This window comes from Rhynchophorus ferrugineus, unplaced genomic scaffold, assembly GCF_030347505.1.
Source record: "Rhynchophorus ferrugineus isolate W39M unplaced genomic scaffold, kcgeb_rfMv2 rfM4, whole genome shotgun sequence".
Lineage (NCBI taxonomy): Eukaryota > Metazoa > Arthropoda > Insecta > Coleoptera > Curculionidae > Rhynchophorus > Rhynchophorus ferrugineus.
The window spans coordinates 48894100-48917879 of record NW_027472583.1 but is presented as its reverse complement, the minus strand read 5'-3'; the positions used below and the strand labels follow the sequence as shown (position 1 = coordinate 48917879).

Sequence of the window (23780 nt, the reverse complement as noted above, 5' to 3'; positions counted from 1 at the left end):
ACTTATGTATTCTTTATACATATCGATACTTAGTATAAAACATGTCACATAATATGGAAAAACTATATTAAACAAAACATTATTTGTCAATATATTATTGTTCGGAACATATGTGAAAAAATTGTGAATAATAGTAATATCAATCGAAGAAAGGTTGAAACAAAACAATAATGTCATATTACTACTAATTTTATTTAATTAATAGAACAATGCAAACATTTTAAAATGTATCAAATACAGCAAAATGTAAAAATAACCACCCATTAATATCACTGTACTCGACAACTGGTTTCTTAGCTTCCTTCTCATCTTTTCTAATTGTAAAGGCATTTAGTCAAAAAAAACTTTGAGACTGTTATATTTTCTACCTAAAGTATAGAGTAAAACCCATTAAAACAATAATTTGAAAAAATTGCCATGTATGTTATTCTTTACACAACACTTAACAAGGTATATCCCAATATACTTGTTACCGAATTAATTTTTTATTTTATTATTTTAAAGATACTAGCTTAACATATTTTCATCCATTCAATCATCGTCTACTTTTATTTTTTTCGTACTACTTAGCCAGTATCTCCGAAATAATTTCAACATAGTTAACACACATTTTACCTTCGAAACAATAAAATTACTAAAATATAACCATACACCATGCAGTAAATATAAATTCGTGTCTGTCTACGATTATATAATTCTTGTCTACAGACTTGTAAATATTTAGTAAATTTGTATAAACATAAGAGTTTTATGGCATATTCTTACCATAATCTTTAAACGAGTTGGATTTCAATCTTATTGGTATTTTCTTCCTTATCATAATTTTGTTTATTATATTACTGGCCATACCTAACTGTTACTGATATGTTTAAACTGGCTATGTTACTGATTTGTTTAAAAATGCTCAGATATTACATATTACTTTAACAATAAAAATCAAAAGTGAGTTATTTTAACATTATTTCAAAAATTAATTTGTACAAAACGTACACAAAAGAATATGTGGCTGGAGGAATTTGGAATGGAATGTGTGTTAAGGGTAATTTGATATCTTTGGATGAACTAAAATGTGAGGTTGTTACCTCTGTTTTATTGGTATTTGATACCCTTGCAGACACCCAGCAACAAAAACAATTGCTATAAATGGCAACATGTTTGATCTTTTTCCTCGGACTGTATTCGCCAAATGTGATAACGAATATTTGGGTATGAGAAAGCTCTGTGCAAAGTGGGTGCCGCGCGAGCTCACTTTTGACCAAAAACAACGACGAGTTGATGATTCGAAGCAGTCTTTGAAGATAATCAAGCGTAATAAACCCCCCATTTTTTGCGTCGATATGTGACAATGGATGAAACATGGCTCCATCATTTCACTCCAAAGTGCAATCGACAATCATCCGAGTGGACTACACACGATAAACCCGCTCCAAAGCGTGGGAAAACGCAGTCAACTGACAAGGTTATGGCATCTGTATTTTGGGGTGCGTATGGAATAATTTTCATTGACTACCTTGAAAAATGAAGGACCATCAACAGCGACTATTACATAGCGTTATTGGACAGTTTGAAGAACGAAAAGTGGTGAAGTGCTGCTTCACCAAGATAATGCTCCGTGTCACAAGTCAGTGAAAACGATGGCAAAAATCCATGAATTGGGCTTCGAATTGCTTCCTCACCCACCGTATTCTCCAGCGACTATTTCCTGTTCTCACATCTCAAAAGAATGCTCGCTGGGAAGAAATTTTCGTCGAATGAAGAGGTGACCGCCGAAACTGAGGCCTATATTGAAGTAAAGAACAAATCGTACTACAAAAATGGTATCGAGAGTTGGAAAAATGGTTCCTTGAAGGCATTATGGGTTATTATAACAGTGAACTCAAATATTCTCAACAGAACAAAACCACCTTCTTTGCATAACACCAAAACTAACTGGTCATTATTTAGAGAGAAATTAGACAGTTTATTATCACTAAATTTACCTCTCAAAACAGAAAGAGATACAGAAACAGCAGCAAAAAATATAACAAAATCTATACAAGAGGCCGCATGGTACGCAACACCTAATAGAGCGACATATCAACAGTTTAATTATATTTCATCTACAAATTAAACAAAACACTGCCGAAAAGAGAAAACTGCGAAAAACCTGGAAACAAATCAGAACAGAAGAAAATAAGAGAACATTCAACAAGGTCACAAAAGAACCGAAAGAGTTAATAAATAGGGAACAAAATCAAGAAATTTAAAACTATTTAGAAAACTTAACGGCAACTGATGCAGCGGAATATTCTTTTTGGAAAGTAACAAAAAGATTAAAAAACATAATCACTCATTAAAATTGACAACAATACCTGGGCTAGGAATGATAAAGATAATGCAGAAGTTTTCTCTAAGCACTTGAAAACCGTATTTAATCCGTACCCGTCTGAAATATCCGCAACAGAAGAAAATAACATAGTTAACTTTCTTAACACTCCGTTCGAAATGGATTTGCCACATGAAAAATTTACTGTTAAGGAATTAAAACAAACAATACTTAAAGAAATCAATGATAAAAAAGCTGGTTTTGACCCAATTAATTTCCCAATCCTGGTTTTGACCTAATTACTGGAAGAATCTCAAAAGACCTCTCAGGAAAGTGCATCTAATTACTAACATTCATATTTAATGCCATTCTAAGATTTAATATTTTTTTAGCACTTGGAAAGTGGCTCAAATCATTATGATTCTTAAACCTGAGAAAAAATCAGAAGACGTCTCCTTTTATCGTCCTATAAGCCTGTTGATCACTTCACCAAAACCCTTCAACTTCATCTTAACAGTCGATTAACTTAAGTCGAATTCTGGTTGAAAACGTTGCGTATCAAAGCAAATGAGACAAAATCTACCTATATGACATTCACCCTTTGTAGAAGAACTTGTCCCTCAGTAAAATTGAGTAATCATGAACTTCCACAAGCAGGCAAAGTTAAATATCTGGGAATGCATTTTGATCGACATTTGACATGGAAAAAACATAGTGACAAAACGCAAACAGCTTGGGTTTATCATTAGATAACAAGGTTTTGCTGTATACGTCAATACTTAAGCCCATTTGGACCTATGATATTGAACTGTGGGGTACTACTAGCAAATCTAACATAGATATCCTCCAGGGGTTCCAGAATAAAATGTTGCGAATCATCGTCGATATCCGATATTACGTGTCCAACAAACTGATTCAATGCTATATCCCCTTAAAATCCATAACGAGTGTAATTCGAAGTGCCATGAAAGACTATTAGTGCATCCCAATGCACTTGCCAAACAGTTACATGTGCGCGATGACAGTGAAGTGCGTAGGCTCAAATGCAAAATACCATACGAACTGATTTATATACATTAATTATGAGACATTTATAGACAAGTGAAATAGACTTTAAAATAAGTTAGAATAGTATCTAGAAAAAGATTTAGATTATAAGTTGTACAGTAGATCACTTACTGAAGTGATCTACATGTTAGGATGGTTATATTATATATTATATTATTCTGAGCAGTGTCATCTAAAAAAATATCGATTTTTTAAAAAAATATAGTCTATTCAAAGTTTATTTGTATATGCGTCATCAAGATGTTTAATGTTTTGCCTGCCCAAATTTCTAAATTCGTTTTAAAATCAGACAATATTTTCCTTCTCATTTTATTCTACTTAGAAAGAGACACAATGCTGTCTGATTAGTTCAAACACGTAAACAAATGAGCCTGTCAAAGCCATTCAGTTGTTAGACGTTTGCAAAATTCTAGAAAGCAAAAGTGATAAAAGGTTATTACTCTAACTTATAAACTATTGTGGATGTATAATTAAATGTGGTTTTTAGATATACTATAATATTAAAATAAATTATATTTGATAACATTTTTGTTCAATTATTTTATTTAGATTATAATTTTGTTGTATGGCAAAACTGTACTAAAACTCAGAATTGATGTGGAAACATTACGACGTTTTGTATTAAGTTATTAAGTACCAATTTAAACAATTTATAAAAAATTATTAAATGGTTTTTTTATAATTTTTAAGAAATATAATTTTTTTTTTTTGAAAAAATATCGATATATCGGACAAAAATATCCATCGATATTTTTTTGACATCCTTAGTATATACAGTAATGAAAGGAAAACCCGACATATGTGAAAATGTGAAAAATTCTTCTGGCTTAAGGACTGGTAAGTGAAATGGTTCTGGAGACATGATATATCATTGTACTAAAAGTAATTCTAAAGCTTGTTAATAATAAATAATTTTTTTTCACGTTTTCTTTTTTTCAGTTTCAGGTTTCATTAAGAGTTCAAATGAATATTGCATAGAATATTAACAGTTGTAAAATAATTTCATGGAATTTTAATTGAGACAGATGGGATGTAAGACAAAGTAGAAAGCAATAGATAATGAAAGCTATAGCGGACAAACTAAAAATGAGCTATCTGCAAGGGCGAGATCGAAGAGTGAAATGATCATGGATCATGAAGTGATCATCGATCAACTGAAAGGACAATGTGTTACACATGTATATTGGATAATAAAAATAGAAATTATTGTTTTGAATATGTGAAAATGTACACAATGACAATGAAAAAGTGACAACTTTGCAAACGTTTTTGTAATATCATAACCAAATGGTCCAGATGTTCAACACCATTTCTAATATATTACAAAACGACGAACGAACTACCTACCTTGCTATCATTAAGTTAGATAAAGTATCATATGGAGAGCATAGAAAGCTACCACACCCAAAAATATCAACTGTTACTGAAAACCGATTTAAACATCGAAATATACGCATACAACGCAGAGATGAGACGGTACAGATGTTTCAAGATAATCATCGTTTTTACAATGCTTTGCAATATTCATCGATAATTTGGAAACGAGACATCCAGTAACAGGTACAACATATACGTTATTTAACTTTTTTTGTGTACAAGTAATTTATTTGTATCTAATTTATTTTTTTATTGTTATATTATTAACAAGAAAGTTAGCGCGATGAACTTATACGCATATCCATTGATGGTCCGTTCATTGATGGACTGATTATGATATATGAAGTTTAATCAAGCGAAACATCCAGATCTGTTCATTATATGTACGTGCAATCCAAACAATGCATTGCCGATCGATATCACAATACGCGTGAAATGTGGTGAATTATGTAAACACCAGTGTCAATTAGTTTGTTCCGTTCTAGAAATGTCGATATTCGACCACGTAAGCCAATAGTTCAAAAAGTTGATCCAATTCTTATTTTGTTTTGCAATAAATCGATCAGAAATTCTGTGGTTGATATATATTGACGTTATTTTTCTTTTTGAATTGATGTTGACATTATTGAAACTTACTATTCAACAGTTGTAAAACAAGACAAAACATCAGAGATTTTCGTTTTTCAATTTGTTGTACAAATTGTTACTGAGTGATGCACCTAGTAGACACAAATTTAATTTTTTATTTTGTTATAATTTTATTTTTAGTAGACAATAAATTTCTTATAGACTTATTTATTCTAGATGTATAATGAACACAATTATACTAACCATCCACCATATGACATACCAATTTATAACTAACCATCTCGCTTCGGCTACGGGTATTTTTCGATCAGCATAGTATCGTTACTCAACATCTTCAAAACCCTATACTACATTGAAAAAACTGATTAAAATACACATCTAAATATAGTGATAATAAAGATGAAACTGTTAAAGACAACTTGATACTAATTAGAAACATTTTACAATTAAGCAGAAAACATCCAGCACAGCAAACAGCTCATAAAGCTTATTATTTTAACGCTAATCAAGCACATATATGATAACTACAACTTACTACAAATAATTAGTAATCCAATGAGATATTAAAATGAAAAATAAACATAAAAATTATCTAATGGCATCGCATTTATTGGATAGAAAAAATACATTAAAATGATGTGAGACATAGAGATTCGACTTAATAATGGGAATGTAATTATACAGTGGAATGAATTAAAATTGAATAAAAACAATGGTAATTTCACACAACACTTCAAAGAGTACTAACTTGATCCATAACCGGGGAACAATAGATTTAGCGCTTTATTTAAACGGTTGTTCTTCAACGATGTAGCCTGCTCTTTGTCTAAAGTTTCTCGACAGTGTGGACAAAAACTTCCCTCTGTATGTTTCAGTGAATGCAGCAAACATTTCTGGAATATGACGGGTAAAATTATAGCAACGAAATAGCTAACTCGATGGAACTTAAGATTCGAATTAAATAATTTAATTCATTTTTAAGTACTAAATGTGTTTCATTTGTTTTTACAACAAAATCCTATGACGGAGAGATATTCTATGTTTAATATACTGATTCAATGTACGCGTACTTTGTCGCGTTGCCGCTTTTTCCCTCCTTGGGCATTCCAACAGACAATATTTTTGTAGATATTTTTGTTTCTACTAAATTATAGTTTAGAAAAAAAGGCATTGCAGGTGAATATGTTTCAAACATCTTTAATAAGAAATGTTAAAACCAAAATATAAATTATAAATGTTATTTAGTAACGGTCTAGATGCGTTTGAATTTAATTTGATCTAAGTTCTTCCCAAATAACGTATAAATATAACGTAGCAAACTATGAAAGTTAAAAAAAGATTGTCACTTTTATCAATGCCTATTGAAAAAATACTAGAAATGCCAATGAACCAACAATATCGCAGTGAAAATATATACATGTCAGGAAAATACCTTTTTTTCTGATATGCCATCAAAATTATATGTTTAGATGTACCAATGTTATGTTAATAATCTTGAAGTGAACTTCAACACATGAGAATAGTTTTTATTAGTAGTATGTAGGAGACATAACGATAATATATATTAGAATTAACGGCAAAAAAGCGTACTGACCAGTTTTATTGTTATGGTGTAGCAATAATAAAATTAACTTACATAGCATAAATTGTGTCCACATTTTAGCGTCACCGGTTCATATACTAAATCGATGCAAATGATGCACTTGAAAATCTCCTCCACCTTATCTAAGAAAGCTTTTTTCCCATCTTTCACCGTAGTCGTACAATCTTGCCATAATTTAATATTGACCTCGTCGTCTTCGATAGCCTTTTCGACTTCCTCGTCTAGTTTAAACTCATCCAGCTTTTTCTTCTTGTTGAAAATATCATTTAAGGTGCTAGTGATTGGCTTTCGTTTCAATCCTTTTTTAGGAGATTTAGATGTCGTCGTTTTCTTGTTTTCCTGCTCCTCCTTTCTGCGCTTCGCTTCTTCAAACTCTAAATAGCCCTCGGGATACTAAAATTTGTAACATTGATATTTATTTAATCCTTTTACGTATTTTCGTCTCGTGTACTGATAAATTGAAAACAAAGCGACCTCTTGTAGAACTAATATTGTTTGCATAGCATGTTTAATTATATTTCTTGTCAATTAGCTTAAAACTAAACTAAAACTTTTTATGTTACCGACAATCTACGGATTGCAAGCGAAAGCCAACAAACCTTCGTTCACCATGGAAATGTTTTGATAGTTTCTTGTAGTTTTGAAAGGTTATAGAACGATAACGAATGGGTTCGTTGGGATATGTTTAGTTCCGTTTGGACGGTTTGACGATGGTCAACGAAGGTTCGTTGGCATTCGCTTGCAATCCGTGGATTGTCGGTAACATAAAAATAAATAAATGGAATAACAACAAATACAATATGTACGTTTCTGCTGCGTACAGACCGGACCAACGAATGAAATTCGGCGTTGGATACTGAACATTCGTTGGCCTTCGATCAAATACGAAATTTCACTTACCAGTAGTCCACATCAAATATGAGTAGTTTATAAGCACCATAAATTAAATTCTGGACCAAGACAACAATTTTTTCTCATATCACAAACAATTACGTTTTAGAGTGGACAAATTAACCTCTATATTTACAGAGATAGCTAAAACTATTGTACAGACTGTTACACTATATTTATTGTGAGGCTGAGTTGTTTGAAATTCATCATCATCATCAATCCATAGCCGGCATATGGGGGAAGTGTCTACTTTCCAACCAATACATTGCTGTTGGTGAGACAGCACTTCACATATATGCGTCACTAAATTTCGCCACAGTTGATCGGCAGATCGCTCTCAATATTTTGGCCTGTACCTTTCTTCGCCAAATACTTCAACTCCTGCACATACTCTTTGATCCCGTTGAGATTAGCAATAGCGGAAATAAATATTGCGAATCCGCTAAATATAGTAGTATATTTCTGATGAATTTAGGGATTTCTGAGAAACTTTTTGTGCTAATTAATCCTTAGTATCAATCAAATGAAAACGTATTTTTATTTTAATCTGATTGCTATTCAACATCTTCCAGTTCAGTTAATTTTTTAGTGTCTTATAACACATCAAGTTTTTTAATGCCACGTTTATTATCGCACTAAACATTGTTAATATCTATACCATAATCTAGCCAACTTACAATCATTTCATATTTCTTTGCTTTTGGTTCCCATGGAGCCGGAGCTGGATCATCCCTCCTCAACATATAGCGCCAGACTATATAGCCAGATTTACCTTTCTCTGGATAATACTTAACAACTTTATAAATTCCGTCGTATCTATATCCATCTTCTGGGGCGAATTTAGAGTGTTTGGCCAGCTTATAACTTCTTACCACTCTTACAGGTTTGCCAGCTTTCCAATCTTTTGCTTCAGCGCCTTTTTTGTCATTCAAAGGTGCGTTACAGTTCAAAGCCAAAGCTCTAAAATATAATTGTTTTTATTTATATTGGATGTCGAGTTATTAATAATTTTACTTGTTTGTCCGGGTAAGTTCTTGATCGAAACTCTGATTACTAGTCCTTTTGTTACCGGACAGATCCCTGCCGCCCGAACCAGTATAATAAAATTCTTTCCCTAAATCTAAATCATCTTCATAGCCACCAGACAAAACTATACTATAAGCACAATCTGATTCCTGTCCATGGATACCAGCCACAGGTGGACGATGTACACCAGATTCTGCTACCTGGATAAAAAATTTTGAAGATTTTAGAAGATACCTATGTAATAACTAACCCCAAGTCTAAACTTCCAACAGAAGCCAACTTCAACACCTGGTATGGGGCCAACATGTGATTTTGAGACTTTATCATTCCTTTTTGTTAGTCCTACACAGGCCATACCTTTACCCCAATCTCTCTTTCCATCATTTACACTACTAGGCATCTTTTCTTTCTTCTTGCTATGTTTTAACCTTTCACCAGCTTTAACTATTTCAGTATCATCTGTCTTACAGTCAGGACAATACCTGTAAAAATATATTAGTAAATAATTTGATAAGAACTTAATTAGCAAAATACCAGTCATCCTCTGGAACTGATTGAAGAGGTGGTTTCAGACACATTAAGTGATAACCTTGATCACATTCATCACAAAGTATTATTTTATCCCAGTCATTTTTGCCTGCACATATCCTACACCCACAGTATTTACACTTCTTATTCTTATTATCTTTACACTTATCGCAATTATACGGGTATTTTCCTGAAACTTACTGTATAGAAAAAAAATTTAATTGACATGAATGTCCTTACTATTATTATAGACCTCTGGTTCCTTTTTAATATCTTTTTTAGTAGGCTCTTCGATTCTCATTACCTCTTGAATAAATTTTATATTGCAATTATCAATACAACTATGTCCAAAAAATAACTTTCCAATCACATCAATGCTACCAACTTCTGTAATTTCAAAATCATACCATAGGCCTCTGCTTTTTGGCGAATCAATGTTATAATTCACTAAAACTCGCATTCCAACTTTTAAGTCTGGAATTTTATATATGTAATAACTCCTTGGTCGAATATTTTCAAGTTCAACTTTTTCCTCAAATGGTACAACAGATACATGTTCTTCACTATAATTATACAGTAGATTAATAAAAATTAAAATGTTATAATAGTATATAATAAAACAACCTTTTCACATGAAAAATTAATTTATTTTCAATAACTTCTTCACTTTCCTTCCTTAAAATATTGATAATAATTGCTTCATACCAAGCACCTGTTTCTACTAATCGAATGTCTACATTATCTCCAACGTTATAAAATTCAGAAGTTCCATGAACAAACTTTTCTATGTTAACTTGATTGTTTTTTTCAGTGACATCTTCAGTATGAGATTTATTTGAATTTTTGGGAATGTCTTGTACTATAATGGATCTTTTATACAAAATTATTACATCATTAGGTAACACAGAATAATCATTTAAATTATGATCATCCACCAACTGAAAGGATAAAGTATTAAACGTGTATATTGGATAATATAAGTATAAATGATGGTTTTGAATAGTCTACCTACCTCTTTCCCTTTATAGAAGAATCTTTGAAGATTTGTTTCCACACCAATTTCATCATAAACAAGTTTTCGTAATTCTTCAATAGTAGTAGTTTTTGACAAAGGGATAACAGTTTCTCTCTTGGATTTTTCTAACCAGTCTGCTTTTATTCTTATATACATCTTCTACAGAATATCTTGAAATAATAACCGGCCAACTACTTATTAAGATCAATATACTTCATGGAAGTAGATACTTTACAAACACTTACAACTCAAATATTGGAACCATTGAAGATACAATTAACTTACAGAAAACACTCAATAAATGAACTTTTGTAGTTTCGGCTATAGAAAGTCTCTGAGACTTTAAAGGCGGGAAAAAAAGTAGGTTATTTTTTATTTTACAATATACCAACCGTCCATAATCATATATAAATATCCATCATATAAATTAATATAATATAATTATATAATATAATAATATATTATGTATTATAAGGATAAGATAGAGTAAAATAATATCTTTTTTACTTTATTTATTATTTATTTTTTATATTTTTATTACCATACTTCTATTTTTGTTTTTTTATAATTTTTGACATAATAAGATTATGATAAGAAGAAGGTTATTTATTATTATAGGTATGATGACTTTAACGAAACATTTCTATGTTAATGGAATTACAAAAATATTGTTAATAATAACGTAGGAGAGGCAGATTTGCCATATTAAGTCAATCAGCAATCAGAAGCTTTAGGAAACATTTATCACCCAGTTAAAAAAATGAATTTTGTGCTACTAACGAGAAGAAAAGATAACTGTGAATACTAAAAACTTTTATAAAATTGAAGTGAGTGAAAATCATGTAAAAAATACTATAACACTTGCTGCGAAAATTAATAAGTGCAGGTAATAATTTTAAAGTTTGTCCAACGATAGTACAATCATCAGTTTAAAACTGTGAAAATGGTATTATTGAAATTAATTTTGTATAAATAAAAATTTTATCCAAAATTGAATTATTGCTATGATGATAATAATTTTAAGGTGCAGAGGCAAATATATTTGACAAGGCAACCAAAATATTAATGCTACGTAGTTGAAACAATTATGATACAAAGAGGTGTAAATTATAGTTTGTTCAAAATAGCAGTAAACCCACCTAATCTGAATGGATGTCGCAGTGTTGCCGCATCAATTCTGAGGTTTAATACATTTTGACTTTGACAAATAACAGCATTCTAATCTAAATAAAATAATTAAACAAATGTGTTATCTAGATAATTTATTTTAACATTATAGTAACCATAATAATTTATAGGTTAGAGTTATTTTATTATATTTACATTTAACTTTTTTTGACACTAGTATATGTAGAGTTCTAGGCACATTTTCTGATGTAGTGGTGTTGCCGAAGGTCTAATCCACCTAATAAACAATTATATATCTGAGTAATGTATTTTACTTTTATTAGAAATCATATTTACTTTAGTTCTTGTTTCCTTGTAAACTCATTTTGATTCTACTGTATATCTCCTTATTTTGTTCTGTTACTACCTGTATACATCCTTCTTGATAAAACTTTATCAATCACTGCATTCTCCTTAATGCATTTGCCGTATCTGCAAAAACAGTATTATTTATCTAGTTTAAGTATATTAATTATATACTGACCTTTAATTGTTTTCTCTTCCATCACCTTGGTAATTGTCAGCATTGAATCATAAACCATTATCATATTCGTAAAGTTTTATTCAATCACTATCACTTTCAGTGAAGCAGTACTCAAGTGAATAACTAAGCTGTTTCTTTCCAATCTATCAAAAACTTGCTCACAATTACACCATTTGTCAATGTGTCTTATCGAGTATTTAATCAACAACACTTCATTCCATAAATTCAGACAGTTTTAGTTTTAATATCCTTCTCGACTTGAAAGTCTTTTGTAATAATTCTTTGCAATATATTATATCAATTAAAAATGCGGTGATAGGGAGGAAGACGTAATACTCTGTGGCCATCTACAATGTTTGGAAATTCCATTAAACCCTTTCATGGGTTATCTTTACACTACTTAAATCCTATATTACCCAACAGTGCTTGAAGGGATGTTCTACTTCCCTCAAATAGCTGCATATCTTTTAGCAGTTTATGGAAATTTTTCAGAATAATTCCTTTATTCCCTGAAATAATTATATTAAGTTATGATTCAATTAAAAAAGTACTTTTTTATAAATTTCGTATATTTGAACTGTGATACAGCTGATCTTGATTCATCACCCATTTCGCATAAAAAAGGTTTCTTTTTGCGGAATTTATGGTTATATTGTTTTATACTTTTTGAGATATTTTAGTGACCTTGCCCGTAGTAATATTCGGTGCAGCTGCAGCACGCTAAAAAATATTTTGTCTAAAAACCGGGGAGATTTGATATTTATTAAATCAAAGCGTTAAAACGTTTGCCGGTTTATAATTACGGGAATTATCGTATTTTGCAGATCTTTGGCAAACGGGCGACTTTTACTGTCTCATTCGGTTACATGTTCGAACTTGTCAAACAGTAATTTCAGTGCTGTTTTGAATGGACTATATATTCATTTGATAATGGATGGAAAGAAAAATATAGTTTTGTACCATATTAGGTAAGAAATACTTTTATTTCTTGGTAAATAAAATACAAATATTCAACAAAACATTATAATGGTCACTATATTGAATGGTTACATTCGTCTATCAATTACGTCAACAAGTCACTCTTCCCGAGGCTCTATGAAACTATCTATTTCCAGTCAAGGCGGCGGCCTTTATATCCAGAAATGTACATCGGGCGCCTAGATTAACGAACCTACACCCGCAAGGCATTCATCAATTCTGGGCAGGACATTCATGCACTCCATGTCCATGCTGACTCCATATAAGTACAACACTCCTATGACCTCCTTCGGCCCTCCCTAATCCATCTTGACTTCTTGCTCATCAATGATACTGCTGACACAATAGCATAACACCCATCTGATCTTCCGGATCGCGTACTCAATTTTCTAACTATCAATTCTTGCTTCTTAAATGCCGCTAATCTCGCTAAACAAACGCAGACTTCACGAGTTATCATCTCCAAATTCACCTCTTCTTCGCGAAAATCGTTTATAAATTTGATCTATACCAGTCTATATCAATTTCACATATTTTGAAATTCGTCAAAATGTAATAATTCCTTACTAAAATGTGATACACATGTAAATATTGCATTTCGTCGTAAACTTGGAATAGCATCGTAATCACAACCGTATAACTCTGTCTGTATGAATAAACTTCAATAGATCGCGAATAATCAAATATATAGTATCACCAAATCAAAACTTCACATCAAACTAACATTGTCTTGTCATTTCGAAATTATCTTATTGTTATGATCTTATGATCTCGATTCATCCAAAATATCACTTCACAGTATTCAAGTTCTCGTTAACTCGTTATTCGACAAATGTATTCAAACCATTTCAATCTATTCTTAACACATTAATCGTATAAATTCAATCAAATATATCATCCAAGACAGTTGCAAATATTTACCGTCAAATTATCTTTATAAAAACTTCAAACACTGGACGAAGTCATTGTAAGTGAACTAAATCACATAAAACACACCGTTCTATATCAGTTTAAACAGGTCGTCTGTCTAGTCATTGAACCATCAAAACAGAATTTTATAATGCATAATATTGTTCTTAGAATGTCACAGTACAAGCCCTATGGAATAAAATCCGTATTCAACATCTGACAAATATTCGTACGCAAGTATTTAATCAAATACACAAATCAAGTAGAGTAAAAGATGGACATTTTATTTCGTTTTTACTCCAACAAATCCAGTTGAGAAGCAACCCATTTGTTCTTTTTTTAAGCAAGCTAACTTTTTTCCTTAATGGCATCATTCAAAGATATAAAATCCACGAGATTATAAGTCATCAGTTTTCTATTCGGTAAGTAACACGGCGATCACATGTACACATTCGTAGGACAACAGCTTATCAGTTATTCCACTATATATTATTTTTCGGTCTCGAGTAATCGATATAATTTCTACAAACAATCGTTCGTAAATGGATTGGTTTCATTTCCGTAGCACCAGGTTCACCTTGGTCCACAGCATACGTCGGTATCTCGGAACTCACAAAGAAGTCTTTCACAGCGCCACTTCTCCCATCGATAGTCCCAATGTTTATTTCAACTTTATCTGTAAGAAATACTTTAATTTCTTGGTAAATATACAAATATTCAACGAAGCGTTATAATGGTCACTATCTTGATAATATACAAGGCATTACAACGGTAATTACAATAACATTGGTCTGTCAATTACGTCAACAAGACACTTTTCCAGAGACTATGCGTAAGAAAATATAGAACGGCATTGTTGGGGAATTACGAAAAGGGCATCTGATTACTCATTCGTTAATTAATAATATTGTTGACGTAACTGATATCCGAATGTTATTGTAATCACCGTTGTAATACCTTGTATATTATCAAGATAGTGACCATTGCGGGAACAACTGAACGCCCCAGGAATTGATTTCGATCACCGCGAACGGAGAGATTTTCGCCGAATCTTCGCGCAGACCGAGAACGTTCGCTTCGTTCAACTCTGTACTCACCATTAAATATAATCACTATTATTTGATTAGAATATATCTTCATCCTCAAAAGTGTTGGGTATCCATTGTATGTGCGGAAATAAAAAAGCAGATGCAGTTTTCCTTGGAAGCAACAACCTAAGTTAGCTAGATTAAGGATGTGAGTTATTTATATAAAGCATTTGTGTTCATATACATTATTATTTACAGGAATACAACAGAAGAAATTATGAAAATATTACACACAGTTTAAAGACAAAATATGTACAAATGGGGCGATGGCAAAATGACATTGAAGGTAAATGTGATTATACTACATGAAAAGATTTTGTTACCCTCTAAAAAGTTATTTGTAAAGTGCCATCAATTTAAAACTTAATTATTTTGAATGGGTTCATTTACTTGACACAAATGTATATTGGTCAAGACCGTCATAATTAATATTTTGACTTAAGGCTTCTTAACCGAAATAACCTTTTCAACAAGGATGTTAATAAAATTAATACATTGATACAAAATAATATAATACAATTTGTAGATCAGTAAGGTGACTTGATTTTATATACAAGAGGTTATCTTGTCTGTTTTATTATATTGTTAATAATAGATGCTTAAGCTGTCTTTCTAATTCCTCGATTTTACCATAATAAAAGCAGAGCAATAATTTTGATATATATCATACATTTTAATTTTTTGTTGCTAAGTATTGCTTTTTAATATGTTTTCTCCATTCTGACGTATATTGATTGAACTGTTTTAATTATTCGTTTCATAATTTTCACAATAACATTGTAGTAATAATTATATCTTGTCTCAATAGATTTTTGTGTTCAACGAGTAAGTAAAATATTAACAGATACAGACTTTCAGCTGTGCTGTTCTGCTTTCATGAGGGAACCAAAAGATAGAAACTTTAATACATCTTAAAAAAGAACTATAGACAATTTTGATTATATTTGCACACAAGATATGTTATGTTTTCAATTAGATTGCAACCATTTTTATATCCAAATTTTTATATTTATATGCCATTATTTATTATTTATACACATAATATATATTCATTATATACTTATATTTTAGCTTTTTGATATTGTATAATATTTGTATTTATATGAAATTTTATATTAATAAATGGTTTTGAAAAATTACATTTTGGTTTTATTTGAAATTTAATTGGTCAGTAGAATGTAACGTCAGGTGTTAGTGATACGTATTAAATCGTCGACCAATGAAATGCTTTCCTAATAAAATATTTTCATTGCAGGTGCCTGTAATGGTAATTTAAACTAACCAATGAAATTCGGTCAAATAACGTTCTCAGTAACTTCCTGCTGAGACCATACAAAACAATTGTGAAATTATTTATATTAAGTTAAAACTCTAGTTATTACTCTATGCTTGTTTAGACTTTTTTGTCGGACACGGTGGTAACAGAGTGCCGCGTGGGTGTTTGAAGGAAATCGCAGAGCATGATCGTGTGTCCCAGATAAATCACATGATTAGTTTTAGGAGCTTTTTTAGTAAAAATGTTAAATTCGGAGCGAATTTTCCTTCTCATTTTATCCTAGTTAAAAAGAGACAGAATGCTGTCTGATACGTCGGAACATATAATGTTAAAATAAATTATATATGATAATATTATTTTTATTCCATTGTTCTATTTACATTTGTATTTTATTATGAGTTGAATACACCAAAAGTCAAATTTGTTTATATCAATGTATGTATAACAATAAGTTAGTGTCAAGTCGGTTATAACTTAAAGGAAAGTTTTTTAATCGACCTCGAAAAAGGAGGAGGTTCTATGTTCGACTGTATATATATTTTTAATGTATGTTAGCTGATTTCTCCGCCAATTAAGCGCCGATTTTATTTTTTAATTATTTTTTCGGCACCGACTTCAAAGTAGTCAGTTGGTAGTAGTTATAAATAGTAGATATAAATAATATTATAAATAGATAAATAGGTTTATGTAGGTATTAAGCTAAATTGTGTGTATGTAACAGAATATAAGTTATGTGTAGTAATAGATCAATTGAAAAGTCCCCGGCTTACCATAGTAAAACATATTTTATTGGCAAAATTAGTTTTTTTATTCAACATAATTCCCTTCAAGGGCGATACACTGATTATTGCGACACCCCAACTTTTCGATACCATTTTTGTAGTACGATTTGTCCTTTGCTTTAAAATAGGCCTCAGTTTTGTCGATCACCTCTTCCTTCGACGAAAATGTTTTCCCAGTGGGCATTCTTTTGAGATTTGAGAACAGGAAATAGTCGCTGGGGGCCAGGTCTGAAGAACACGGTGGATGGAAGCAATTCGAAGCCCAATTTATGGAATTTTGCAATTGTTTTCACTAACTTGTGACAAGGTGCATTATCCTGGTGAAGCAGCACTTTCTTTTTCCCAAATGCGGTCATTTTTCAAGGATTTCGACTTTCAAACGATCCAATAATACTATGTAATATTCGCTGTAGATGGTCCTTCCTTTTTTAAGGTAGTCAAGACAAGCCCCTGTGGACACAAACTCTGCGTGGAGCAGGAGATTAGCCCAAAAGCTAGCCTCTTCCAATCGAGCGGCCACCGCCAATATGCCAGTCCCTGCTACAGTGTAACTTCCTGCACTGCCACCGGGCCTCCAAGATACTTTCACGCTGCAGTATATTATGAGCATCCTACAGTTCTTTCAATCGCAACAATCCCTTCCTAATGTAGCCGCCTAAGCGTAATCCCGTCTAGCTTTCAGCAGTCGTTCACTCGTCATGCCGTGAAACGCCAACAACTTAGCGATAAAAAAGTGGAGCTGGAACTCGTTCTTTCGTCTTCAGACATCAATATAGCACTTATCCAGGAGACTCTCCTAAATCTCCCCCCCATCGTTTCTCTCTTCTCGACTAAACGGTATACAGGAATAACCATGTCCCAGTCCGCCGCGGCGGAACCGCTTTCCTTGTTAAAAAAGGAATCAAACACAATCTTATACCTTCCACCTCTATCGAGATGGAAAGTCATGATCATCCAATCGTGGTCACCTACTTGTACAGGAAATGCTCCACGCATGACTCGTCTGCCTTCAAAACTCTCTTCGACGGCCCAATTTCTAAAGTAATCGGTGGAGACTTCAACGCTCACCATCCCATGTGGGATTGCTAGCGCGCAAATCGAGCATGTAACGATATCGCAGTTCTGAGCGCAAACATAGGGCTCGGTCTCGCCCTGTCGGATGAGCCTACCCATCACACCGCTATAGGGCAACAGGGCAGTCCACGTATTCTGGACTTTTTTATTCTCCATCAATCGTCCTTCTGATGTACAAGTTTTCGACAAATTACACTCGGATCATCGCCAGATTATATTAACTCTCGGGAACTGCTATGCAATCGAAGTTCCTCTCTTTAAAGCCAGAATGAAAACCGATTGGAAGGGATATCAGGAAATTCTGGAATCCGGATCAATTCCGAAGATTGATCGATCTAACCAACCCGAGCGTGCTGTGTCGAAGCTAACTTGAAATACCCAGTCTGCCTATCAGAATGGATCTGGAACTAATTTCTAGTGGAACAAAGGCTGAACGACCCTTTATCTTTCTGGCGAAGTCATCCTGAAGTCAGCGGAGACTGAAACTTTCGCAGTCACCGACCACGAAAAGGCCGAGCTCCTAACTAAAACCTATGAGGCCCAGATGGAACGCTTCCCGCCTGCTTCAAATATAAACGTTGTTGAGAACTGGTTGAGCTATCTACTACACCACCTAGTTATTCCTAAAATACTCACGTAAATGATCACCAAGTTTCGTAACAAGAAGGCCCCAGGGTTTGATAATATTTCGATAGCCCTACTCAAAAAACTCACCTACAAGCAGCTCGCCGAACTAACTAATATCATCAACGTCATTCTGAGACTGCAACACTTTCCATCCACATGGAAACATGTATTCATCGCAGTTATCCCCAAAAAAAGAGCCAAATCATTACCTTCTGACTACAGGCCCATCAACCTATTAAGTTTCATCTCCAAGCTTATTGAAAGAGCAATTCTCTATGCTTTTAACTGTTTTACGAAGGCAAACAATATCATTCCAGTTCAACAGTTCGGATTCCGCGCCAAACACTCAGCCGTTCATCAGATCCATTAGCTGGCCGCAAAAATCAACTGTGCTTTTAATCGACGTGAAAGACTTCTTTGACCTAACCAAAGCCTTTGACAAGGTTTAGTGGCGGAATGCATTCGGTTAGGTCTACCCGATGACCTAATCGTTCAAATAATTTCTGTCAGGTACATCGTTCCAGGTGAACATTAAAAATATCCCCTCTAGCTGAAAAACCATCGACCAGCTTTTTACACAGACGACACTGCTTACTTTGCTTCTTCAAGAGTAGCACCGCACATCCAAGGCAGACTCCAAAACCAACTGGATGAGACGGTCCAGTGGTTACATTTCTGGAGGTTGCAAGTCAACCCACAGAAAACTCAGGCCATCTTCTTCCACAAGAAGCGTTTTGCATTTCACATCTTAAAATCGAGAACGCCGAAATTCCATGGTGAGAAGAAGCCAGTTATATCGGTCTTGTCTTCAATCGCAAGTTTAAATGGAACTCCCAGATTCAAAGGTCTCTCTAGAAAGGTCAAGGTATTATCAATTTGCTGCTCTCTGTACAATAGTCATATACTGTAATCTCTGATGTACAAGATGCTGGTTCGATCAGTCGTTCTATACGGCCGCAGTGTCTATCTCAAATACGTCTCACCTAGCCAGGTGGAACGTCTTCAATTTTTTCAGAATAAAATTCCCAGGAGATCAATCAATGCCCCCTGGTTCGTCAGGAATAATCAAATTCATAGAGAAACAGATGCCCAGAGAAACCCTATCCGAGATATTTCTCCACTCTTCATCTCTCGCATAATAGATATTTTACCGAGGTAGCCGATATTTTAGACCAATAACTTATACTGCTCTTCATGGCCTTATTCTTATGGTCAAGAGATTAACTCAGGTAGCGCGAGCTGCATAGGGCAAAGTTCCGTGCTAGCTCTCGAAGAAAACGGTTGTGTCCATTCCCACGAGCTTACCTACTCTTCCCGGAATTACCCGCCACTGATTGTCAAACGATCGACCCGTAAACCGCTTTCATCAGCACTTTCGCCCAAACATCATAAAAGTTTGTAAACACCGGAAAGCGTTTTACAAGCCGGGCGTCCATCACGCCAGGGCCATCAATGCCTCTTGAAAATCGCCCAAACTTTCCAACAATCGAGAAATCTCCCGACAATAGCCTTGACGATGCTCGCTTGATGGATAATACAGGTCTTGGACTTATAGAGTATCTGCAAAAAGAAAATGCAGACTTTAAAAATGAGGTAATTCAACTTCGAGTACTCTTAAGCAAGCAAGGAGACGAGCTCTCCGCAATGCGGATGTGATTACAAGACGTCCTTGCTAAACCCAACCCGGCCCAGCCTGTACATCAACCTCTTGCGACACCAATTGAACTCACATCGCGACTATTGAAAACTCAAGGCAGCTGCAACCAAGCCGTCTACAGAACCCAGCCTGCAGCGAGCCAAGGTTAACTCGCAACCATCCACTTCCAGAAATGCAGTTAGACCAGCGTCGATCAAGCCGATAATTAAGATAGCTACCCAGCCAACGCCCATACCAGCTACCGTCAAGACGACTCAGCATACTCAGGTAAGTAGCCAGACCATTAATCCACCAAATACTTCTGTTTCAGCAATCACAGTGCCAAACTCTTCAAGAACTGTCTCACAAACTCCAACCCAACTACCTACGTCAAACCTTCAGCGAATCCAAATCCAGCCACTGCTCCTAAAAAGGAAAGAATCCCACCCATCGTTCTTCGTGACATGAGATACTCAGAAATCCTTCAAATCTCACAAGATAACTCCATTAAGATTATTGGAAGTCGAAAGGACGGATCTACATATTAGTACCAACTTCAATCAACTTCCGTAAATTACTTCACTCCTGCCCACCTTCTGAAAGAACAATACGAGTTATCATCCGCATCGTTCCAACGACTGTAACGGTTAATGAAGTTAAAGAACGCCTTATTTCTCAAGACTTCCGCCTAAAATATCCTATAATTCAGATCGTTGTTCCTAACAAAAGAAGGAACATTGTAAATATCATCAAAATAGGCCTGTCAATCGTCAAAGTCGAACTTCAGCAAGAAAACGACAAGCCTGTGCAGTACTATAACTGCCAGTTGTAGTACCTCCACGGTGCGTCAAGTGCGCCGGTCATCCTTATATCCATTCGTGCACCAAGATACGCGAAAACCCACCCACGTGCAGCAATTGTGGAGACCCACACACAGCTACTGCTGAACTGCCGACCTGCTCCCAGAAATCCAATCCAATCCAGACAAGTCTCTGGTAATACAAACTCTGCGTGGAGCAACAAGGGGGGCAGGAGTTTAACTCAAAAGCTGGCTTCCTCCAACCAGGCGGCTCCGGCCAATATCAAAGCTCCTGTCCCAATGCAATCTCCTACACTGCCAGCAGGCCTTCCAACTACCTTCACACTGCAACCGATGTTCAGCATCCTGCAGTTCTTTCAGTCCCAACAATTCCTTTATACAGCCGTCTAAGCAGCAACCCTTTTCCCGTTTAGCTTTCAGCAGTCGTTCACTCGTCGAAATCGCTGCTTCCAAAGTGCTAAAACCATGTTGTGGAACGCCAACAGCTTACGTAATAAAAAAAAGTGGAGCTGCTTCTTTCCAAAATGCTGACGATACAGCAGTTTTATCATCAGACGAGGATCGAATATCAGCCACAAGAAACCTCCAACTTCATCTTAATAAAGTCGAATTGTGGTTGAAAACGTGGCGTATCAAAGCAAATGAGACACAATCTACCCATGTGATATTCACCCTTTGTAGAAGAACATGTCCCTCAGTAAAATTGAATAATGATGAACTTCCGCAAGCAGACAACGTGGAAAAAACATATAGTGACAAAACGCAAATAGCTTGGGGTTAAACTAACTGTACTGATAGGGCGTAAATCTAAATTATCATAAGTTAACAAGGTTTTGCTGTATAAGTTAATACTTAGGTCCATTTGGACCTATGGTATTGAACTGTGGGGTACTAACAGCAAATCTAACATAGATATCCTCCAGAGGTTCCAGAATAAAGTGTTGCAACTCATCATCTATGCCCCATATTACGTGTCCAACAAACTGATTCAGCGCGATATCCCCATTGAACCCATAACGATTGTGATTCGGAGTGTTAGTGCAATGTACTCTGAAAAACTATTAGTGCATCCCAATGCACTCGTCAAACAATTAAATGTGCACGATGACAGTGAACTGCGTAGGCTCAAACGCAAACTACCGTACGAACTGATTAATAGACACATAGAGTGAGATTCAATAATCTCTAGAATAAGCTAGAATAGTTTTTAGAATAAATTAGGATACGCTTTAAAATAAGTTAGAAAAGTATCTAGAATAATATTTAGATTATAAGTTGTACAGTAGATCACTTACTGAACTGATCTTCTACATGTTAGAATAGTTATTATATATAATTAATAATTATAACTGAAATCATATAATAATAATTATTGTCCACGAGCAGATTGTTGACATTCTAAGAGGTTAATAAAAAAATATCTCTATGGTACTTACAAATTCATCTCGTAGTTCGACATTTTAGACCTTTTAATTTTTGGGTCGTCCAAGGGATTTTTAAAAAAGGTTTGAACAATAATGTAAAAGAATTAAGCGGGATTGCCGCCTTTTTTTAATTTTATTATTTGTCCCCGTTGCTAATTCTTATTAACATAAATAATTACTGTGAATAGCAACATCGCATTTCTAAAGACGCGGCGGTCAGAGTCACTATGTTCTTCGTACTCAGTTTATTCTACTGTGTTTTGTGCCTCCCAAGCTGAATTTAATCAAATGTTTGTTCACAGAGTATTCCAGTTTTCTCTTTTTAACACACCAGTTTAGGTTTATTAACAAGCACTCAACAATTGACCAGGTCCACAGAATAACAGATGTTATTGAAAAAGCCTACAAAAGTCAAAAAATATGCTCCTCTATATTTTTAGGTGTAGCACAACCCTTCGATAAGGTTTGGCATGAAGGCCTTGTTCATAAACTAGAGATAGTGCTACCAAAACAACATACCGAACTATTAAAATCATACATTACAACCAGAATATTTAGAGTCAAGCAAGAAGAAGCTTACTCTACAATAAAAGATGCTAAAGCAGGTGTACCACAAGTAAGTGTGCTGGGACCAATGCTTTATCTACTTTACACTTGTGATATAGCACAAATGGAAAATATCACGATGGCTACATTTGCTGATGATACTGCGATTATAGCTGTGGGAGACAATAGTGAAGAAGCCTCACGAAAATTACAACAGGCCAGTGACAATATAAATAACTGGACACAAGCTTGGAAAATAAGAATTAATTAAAGTAAATCTGTACATGTGCAGTTCACCTATAAACAGACCGTACAAGCACCAATAACATTAAATAATACTATCATTCCATATAGCAACAACGCTAAATATCTCGGAATAAATCTAGATGCAAAGCTTCCTACATATATAAATAAGAAAAGAAAAGAACTGGAATTAAAATATAGGAAAATGTACTGGCTAATTGGAAGAAAATCACAATTATCAGTACATAATAAATTGCTATTATATAAGCAAATATTGAAACCTATATGGACATAAGGAGTTCAATTATGGGAATGTTCTGCAAAG

At 34.0% G+C, this 23780-nt stretch overlaps 1 protein-coding gene across 7 annotated transcripts; it reads right to left on the bottom strand.

Annotated features, from left to right (window-relative positions):
* Positions 1-166: 166 nt before the first annotated feature.
* On the bottom strand, positions 167-11155 carry LOC143196468 (E3 ubiquitin-protein ligase UHRF1). 7 transcript variants are annotated; one of them, XR_013005751.1, is made up of 11 exons: positions 10399-10723; positions 10011-10324; positions 9627-9949; positions 9393-9576; positions 9109-9340; positions 8847-9058; positions 8510-8792; positions 6975-7334; positions 6087-6231; positions 5582-5685; positions 167-368 (listed from the first exon to the last, which is right to left on the bottom strand). XR_013005751.1 is itself a non-coding variant. In XM_076404154.1 (11 exons), the coding sequence occupies exons 2-11, from the start codon at positions 10555-10557 to the stop codon at positions 5673-5675; spliced, it is 2220 nt and encodes a 739-aa protein (XP_076260269.1). In that variant the 5' UTR covers positions 10558-10560; positions 10647-11155; the 3' UTR covers positions 5474-5672. The 7 variants fall into 7 exon arrangements, 4 of the variants coding, with proteins under 4 accessions (XP_076260269.1, XP_076260270.1, XP_076260271.1 ...); XR_013005752.1 differs by having other exon boundaries at positions 5601-5685; XR_013005749.1 differs by having other exon boundaries at positions 5601-5680.
* Positions 11156-23780: the final 12625 nt, after the last annotated feature.